Source organism: Salvelinus fontinalis, chromosome 36 (assembly GCF_029448725.1).
Source record: "Salvelinus fontinalis isolate EN_2023a chromosome 36, ASM2944872v1, whole genome shotgun sequence".
Taxonomy (NCBI): domain Eukaryota; kingdom Metazoa; phylum Chordata; class Actinopteri; order Salmoniformes; family Salmonidae; genus Salvelinus; species Salvelinus fontinalis.
Genome location: NC_074700.1, coordinates 23,202,093 through 23,209,870, shown reverse-complemented (window position 1 = coordinate 23,209,870; position 7,778 = coordinate 23,202,093). Strand labels below are relative to the sequence as shown.

Genomic DNA, 7,778 nt, shown 5'->3' with positions numbered 1-7,778 from the left:
CTTTTCAGGTATAATACTGTAACTGTAGGTGCACTTGCTTTGTTTTGATTGAGGTGGGTTTTAATGTCATATTTGTGAGTTATTTTAAATCATATATCTCAGATGTATGAAATAGTAGTTAAACAATACGTTTGTGACAGTTATTTTTAAGACAGTTATTAACATTGAGTTTTTACACATTTTGGTTTGAGGTTTGACTGAGGTTTGACACTTTTGTCAGCTTTCTTTTTTTTCTGTTTAAGACATCTATATTAGCATCTCATACTATACAGCATCTATAATTATGAAATATCTGAAAATACCCAGAATTGACCTCCTAAACACAAAAAAGTGACTTACCTGTTTATCACTCACCTGCTTCTGTTGTGTTCATGGTACTACTGTTGGTCATATACACAGTAGATGCACTATAGTCTTGAAAGTACCGAAAGAAATCATAACATTTTACTGGAAGTCAAATATATTTCAACCTGCCATAGTTTAGGCTAGGCAGATATAGGTAAGAGTGATCATGGTGCAAAGTTGCGTGACGCCAGCTGGCCTTACACAATGTAATAGACGTTGCCATCCAACAGATGGCGACAAAGCACTTTGATGTGACAACTAATTATTTTTCCAAACGACAAAATTACACTTGTTCTTCTTGCCATACCGTAGAACTGGTACAAGCTGTCAACAACCGGTGTGGTTGTTAGATACATGTAGTGATATTTGTAGTTAATCGATCACAAACTGTGATTCTGTAGCTGGCAAACATCTATTATTGAGCAGAGATGGAAGCGACTGAAAAAAATAATGCATGTAACAGTAGCGAGTTTAGAAGAAGCGAGTTATCAGACACAGAACTCGAGATTGTGGGGCAACCCTACTCCATCTCGGTGCTCAAAGTAGGCTATTGTCTGTCCGAACAGGACGGTTCTTTTCGAGCAGACGGGACTATCTCTCTCCTAACGGGACCTAGAACTATTCTAGTAGACACCGGAGGACCGTGGGACCGGGACTTTCTAGTGAAAAGGCTGAAGGATAAGCGACTAGACCCGGGTGATATCAGTTTGGTGGTGGGGACACATGGCCACTCCGACCATGTTGGTAATCTGGGGCTGTTTCCAGGGGCAACAATAGTTGTGGGGTGTGACATCAGTGAGGGGGATAGGTACCTTCCTAACCAGCTGGCTGAGGGGCAACCCTATCCTATTGATGAACACGTGAGTCTGAAACTGTTATTTTGTTCAACCCAACTCAGTGTAATCATATTCAATAGTGTGTGTGTGTAACAGCCATATTCAATGGTTTCCCATGCATATTCAACAGCACTTTAATCAGTAACTTTACAGTGCATAATTTGCATGTTACAATAGGTACTACATACTACTGTACTCTGAACCTCATTGCAATACTTTAATCTCTCCACCAGGTGTCAATAGTACCCACTCCGGGCCACACAGGGCGCGATGTGAGCCTTCTTGTGAAGGGAACCACAATGGGCACGGTGCTTGTTGCCGGGGACCTATTTGAGTGTTGCACTGACGACGACAGTTGGAGGGAACTGAGTGAGAATCCTGCAGTTCAGGAGGCCAGCCGACGGGAGGCGCTACGCACCTCTGATGTCATCATCCCGGGACACGGGTTGCCGTTCAGGGTCCACAGGGAGGAGGCGGACGGACGCTCCGGGTAGAAACTGCACTGTTAGGCCCTTAGGCACAGATCAGTTTTAGCCTTCCTCTCTCTAACCGTAGCAATGTGGGGGAAGAAGTGCAAAACCTTAGATCAGTGGTTAGGAGTAACCACTGATGTGTACAGTGCATTCCGAAAGTATTCAGACCCCTTCCCCTTTTCCACATATTGTTACGTTACAGCCTTATTATAAAATGTATAAAAAAAAAAATAATTAATCAATCTACACCCAATATCCCATAATGACATCACAATACCCCATAATGACATCACGGTACCCCATAATGACAAAGCAAAAACAGGTTTTTAGACATTTTTGCAAATTGTTTGTACAGCTCCGTGACAGGATTGTGTCGAGGCACAAATCTGGGGAAGGGTACCAAAACATTTCTGCAGCATTGAAGGTCTGCAAGAACTGTTAGGGTTGCGAAAGTTCGACTGAGATAGGAACAATAGTACACCTGAACTTGGTTAAAATAATTGTTTAATTCAAAAGTTAATAAATGGCAAATACATTTTTCGTATATACGGGTTCACTGCACCACCCCGCAGGGTGGAACAAGGAACTGATTTGTTTCTGACAAAGATATTATTTTATACTCGTGACAGAGATAGTTCCCGCTTCCGAGCCGGCCTGTCAGAGTAGAGACTGGGCGTGGTTTAGACTCACCCAGCCTATCGTTGATGTTGGCGCCTTAAGCCAGTCCTGGCCCCTTAGCGCATGTGATGTCCCGACGCTGTTGCTGTGTAGATTACGCTCCTTCACCCCAAAGACTGAGGTCAGACAGCTTCTGCAATATTGTCTGAGCTATTCGCACCTGTATACAATGGCCACTGTTAGCTCAAGGCTAACCGCAGCTTCCCAGCTTCTTATCTGAGCTAACTGTTACTTCCAGCACACACACACAGACATCCAGGCGCCCAGGCCAACAGGTTATCAATATCCAATCACGTTTGTTATAGTATTCAATCACATATAATACAGTTGCTAATCACGTTTGTTATAGTATTGGGTTATAGTGCATAACTCAGAACCTCACATGTGTTTTTCGTGTGTATAGTTTATCTGTTATTGTCTGGTCAGCAGTCTCCTGATTCACCCCCCTCCTGTGTCTCTCTAAGATTAGCACAGTCTCGGCCACATAGTACAGCGCCCACACTACTGATACATTTGTTGCATACACACACATATTTCATACACACACACATTTCAGACTGCTTGTTCATATCTTATGCTCAGATACATTTGTTGCAATTTCAGGCTGTGGCCTCATGGTTAGACAACATGAGTCAGTAATTCAAACTTTAATGCATAAGAATAGTTAGTTAAGCATGTCAAAAAACCTTATAAAAACCCCACAGAACACAGTGGCCTCCATCATTCTTAAATGGAAGAAGTTTGGAACCACCAAGACACTTCCTAGAGCTGGCCGCCCGGCCAAACTGAGCAATCAGGGGAGAAGGGCCTTGGTCAGGGAGATGACCAAGAACCCAATTGTCACTCTGACAGAGCTCCAGAGTTCCTCTGTGGAGATGGGAGAACCTTCCAGAAGGACCACCATCTCTGCAGCACTCAACCAATCAGGCTTTTATGGTAGAGTGGCCAGACAGAAGCCACTTCTCAGTAAAAGGCACATGACAGCCCGCTTGGAATTTGCCCAAAGGCACCTAAAGGACTCTCAGACCATGTGAAACAAGATTCTCTGGTCTGATGAAACCAAGATTTAACTCTTTGCCCTGAATGCCAAGCGTCACGTCTGGAGGAAACCTAGCACCATCCCTACGGGGAAGCATGGTGGTGGCAGCATCATGCTGTGGGAATGTTTTTCAGGGACTGGGAGACTAGTCAGGATTGAGGGAAAGATGAACGGAGAAAAGTGCATAGAGATCCTTGATGAAAACCTGCTCCAGAGCTCTCAGGACCTCAGACTGGGGCAAAGGTTCACCTTCCAATAGGACAACGACGCTAAGCACACAGCCAAGACAATGCAGGACATGTCTCTTAATGTTCTTGAGTGGCTGAGCCAGAGCCCGGACTTGAACCTGAGTAAAGGCTCTGAATACTTACAGTACCAGTCAAAAGTTTGGACACACCTACTCATTCAAGGGTTTTTCTTTATTTGTAAATTTTTTTACATTTTATAATAATAGTGAAGACATCACAACTATGAATTAACACGTATGGAATCATGTATTAACCAAAAAACTGTTAAACAAATCCAAATATTTTATATTTTTCAGATTCTTCAAAGTAGCCATCCTTTGGCTTGATGACAGCTTTGCACACTCTTGGCATTCTCTCAACTAGCTTCATGAGGTAGTCACCTGGAAGTTATGTCAATTAATAAGTGTGCCTTGTTAAAAGTTCCTTTGTAGAATTTCTTTCCTTAATGCTTTTGAGCCAATCAGTTGTGTTGTGACAAGGTAGAGGTGGTATACAGAAGATAGCCCTATTTGGTAAAACACCAAGTCCATTACTTTAAGAAATGAAGGTCAGGCAATCCAGAACATTTCTTTTGAAGTTTCTTCAAGTGCAGTCGCAAAAACTATTAGGCACTCTGATGTAACTGGCTCTCATGAGGACCGCCACAGGAAAGGAAGACCCAGAGGAGACTGTGTGAATCATGCCTTCATGGTCAAATTGCTGCAAAGAAACCACTACTATTTTTTTTATTTGTATTTAACTAGGCAAATCAGTTAAGAACAAATTCTTGTTTACAGTGACGGCCTTCCCCGGACGACGCTGGGCCAATTGTGCACCGCCCTATGGGACTCCCAATCACTGCCGGTTGTGATACAGCCTGGAATTGAACCGGGGTCTGTTGTGATGCCTCTAGCACTGAGATACAGTGCCTTAGACCGCTACGCCATGCGGGAGCGTGAAAAGAAGAAAAGACTTGCTTTGGCCAAGAAACACAAGCAATGGACATTAGACCGATGGAAATCTGTCCTTTAATGTGATGAGTCCAAATTTTAGATTTTTGGTTCCAACCGCTGTGTCTTTGTGAGATGCAGAGTAGTGGAACGGATGATCACCGCATGTGTGGTTACCGCTGTGAAGTATGGGAGAGGAGGTGTGATGGTGTGGGGGTGCTTTGCTGGTGACACTGTCAGTAATTTATTTAGAATTCAAGGCACACTTAACCAGCATGGCTACCACAGCATTCTGCGGCATTATGCCATCCCGTCTGGTTTGTGCTTAGTGGGACTGTCTCTTGTTTTTCAACAGGACAATGACCCAAAACACACCTCCAGGCTGTGTAAGGGCTATTTGACCAAGGAGAGTGATGGAGTGCTGCATCAGATGACCTGGCCTCTACAATCACCTGACCTCAACCCAATTGAGATGGTTTGGGATGAGTTGGACCGCAGAGTGAAGGAAAAGCAGTCAACAAGGGCTCAGCAAATGTGGGGACTCCTTCAAGACTGTTGGAAAAGCATTCCTCATGAAGCTGGTTGAGAGAATGCCAAGAGTATGCAAAGCTGTCGTCAATGCAAAGAGTGGCTACTTTGAAGAATTTAAAATATATAAATTATACTTTGATTTGTTTAACACTTTTTTGGTTACTATGTGATTCCATATTTGTTATTTCATAGTTTTGATGTCTTCACTATTATTCTATAATGTAAAAAATGAAGAAAAACCCTTGAATGAGTAGGTGTGTAAAACATTTGCAAAAATGTCTAAAAAACGTTTTTTTTTAATGAGGTATTTGTGTGTAGACTGATGTAGACCTTAATAAATGCATTTTTATAGCTTCCAAAATCATTTTTTTTTACATTGGCGGAGGAGTACCAAAATGGCTGTGTGCTCCAATACAGCGCCCCCCTGTCAGTCATCTAGGGTTAATACACATCATTGGGCGGTAAACTTATCGTCACCTCACAGTGACTGAATCTATGTCGGGACCTTCCACACACATACTCGACTCACACTGAAGAGATGTATTGGCCATGCGTATTGGTGTGCTAGTGTGTGTCGGGACACAGTGACTGTCCACGGACCCAAACGAGATGCTGTGGCACATCTAGCCGTGGCAAGAAGCGCATCACACTAGTCTGCGGTGTAGGGACAGTCGTCTGTGTTGATCACCTGTCTACTTTGCAAACGTGCCTTGAAATGAAACGTGTACATGGGATGTGCATGTCTCCTTGGGGCACGAGGAGGCTATGAATGATCATTCTGTGGTGGTAGACATATTTGAAATGAAAGGTCTACATGGGATGTGCATGTCTCCTTGGGGCACGAGGAGGCTATGAATGATCATTCTGTGGTGGTAGACATATTTGAAATGAAAGGTCTACATGGGATGTGCATGTCTCCTTGGGGCACGAGGAGGCTATGAATGATCATTCTGTGGTGGTAGACATATTTGAAATGAAAGGTCTACATGGGATGTGCATGTCTTCTTGGGGCACGAGGAGGCTATGAATGATCATTCTGTGGTGGTAGACATATTTGAAATGAAAGGTCTACATGGGATGTGCATGTCTCCTTGGGGCACGAGGAGGCTATGAATGATCATTCTGTGGTGGTAGACATATTTGAAATGAAAGGTCTACATGGGATGTGCATGTCTCCTTGGGGCACGAGGAGGCTATGAATGATCATTCTGTGGTGGTAGACATATTTGAAATGAAAGGTCTACATGGGATGTGCATGTCTCCTTGGGGCACGAGGAGGCTATGAATGATCATTCTGTGGTGGTAGACATATTTGAAATGAAAGGTCTACATGGGATGTGCATGTCTCCTTGGGGCACGAGGAGGCTATGAATGATCATTCTGTGGTGGTAGACATATTTGAAATGAAAGGTCTACATGGGATGTGCATGTCTCCTTGGGGCACGAGGAGGCTATGAATGATCATTCTGTGGTGGTAGACATATTTGAAATGAAAGGTCTACATGGGATGTGCATGTCTCCTTGGGGCACGAGGAGGCTATGAATGATCATTCTGTGGTGGTAGACATATTTGAAATGAAAGGTCTACATGGGATGTGCATGTCTCCTTGGGGCACGAGGAGGCTATGAATGATCATTCTGTGGTGGTAGACATATTTGAAATGAAAGGTCTACATGGGATGTGCATGTCTCCTTGGGGCACGAGGAGGCTATGAATGATCATTCTGTGGTGGTAGACATATTTGAAATGAAAGGTCTACATGGGATGTGCATGTCTCCTTGGGGCACGAGGAGGCTATGAATGATCATTCTGTGGTGGTAGACATATTTGAAATGAAAGGTCTACATGGGATGTGCATGTCTCCTTGGGGCACGAGGAGGCTATGAATGATCATTCTGTGGTGGTAGACATATTTGAAATGAAAGGTCTACATGGGATGTGCATGTCTCCTTGGGGCACGAGGAGGCTATGAATGATCATTCTGTGGTGGTAGACATATTTGAAATGAAAGGTCTACATGGGATGTACATGTCTCCTTGGGGCACGAGGAGGCTATGAATGATCATTCTGTGGTGGTAGACATATTTGAAATGAAAGGTCTACATGGGATGTGCATGTCTCCTTGGGGCACGAGGAGGCTATGAATGATCATTCTGTGGTGGTAGACATATTTGAAATGAAAGGTCTACATGGGATGTGCATGTCTCCTTGGGGCACGAGGAGGCTATGAATGATCATTCTGTGGTGGTAGACATATTTGAAATGAAAGGTCTACATGGGATGTGCATGTCTCCTTGGGGCACGAGGAGGCTATGAATGATCATTCTGTGGTGGTAGACATATTTGAAATGAAAGGTCTACATGGGATGTGCATGTCTCCTTGGGGCACGAGGAGGCTATGAATGATCATTCTGTGGTGGTAGACATATTTGAAATGAAGATACTGGTTTCCTTTATTCATCTGCGGTTCACAATAACCCCATGACACCACAACACAAGGTATTGTCAATGAGTTGTATCTTTCTTTCAGATACTAAGGTTTACCATCTTGGGTTAAATGCTGTAATGTTTGTGTTGTTTTCTTTTCATACTATAAACCATAGGTGACAGCTGGGGTCTAAAGAGCTTGGTGGAATGTACAGTCCATAAAGTAAGTGAATTCTAATAGGGGTCACAATGTTGACTGATTAAATTGGAG

The 7,778-nt window shown here is 43.5% G+C and overlaps 1 protein-coding gene across 1 annotated transcript; it reads left to right on the top strand.

Annotated features, from left to right (window-relative positions):
• The first annotated feature begins 625 nt into the window (after window positions 1–625).
• Window positions 626–6,076, top strand: mblac1 (metallo-beta-lactamase domain containing 1). Its single transcript, XM_055901077.1, has 2 exons — window positions 626–1,205; window positions 1,415–6,076. The coding sequence occupies exons 1-2, from the start codon at window positions 774–776 to the stop codon at window positions 1,673–1,675; spliced, it is 693 nt and encodes a 230-aa protein (XP_055757052.1). The 5' UTR covers window positions 626–773; the 3' UTR covers window positions 1,676–6,076.
• The last annotated feature ends 1,702 nt before the right edge of the window (window positions 6,077–7,778 follow it).

Bases quoted from the DNA above. Each gene is read 5' to 3' on its own strand.
- mblac1 (XM_055901077.1), top strand. From the start codon at position 774: ATGGAAGCGACTGAAAAAAATAATGCATGTAACAGTAGCGAGTTTAGA. The intron at 1,206-1,414 runs GTGAGTCTGAAA...TCTCTCCACCAG, and splicing joins CCTATCCTATTGATGAACAC to GTGTCAATAGTACCCACTCC.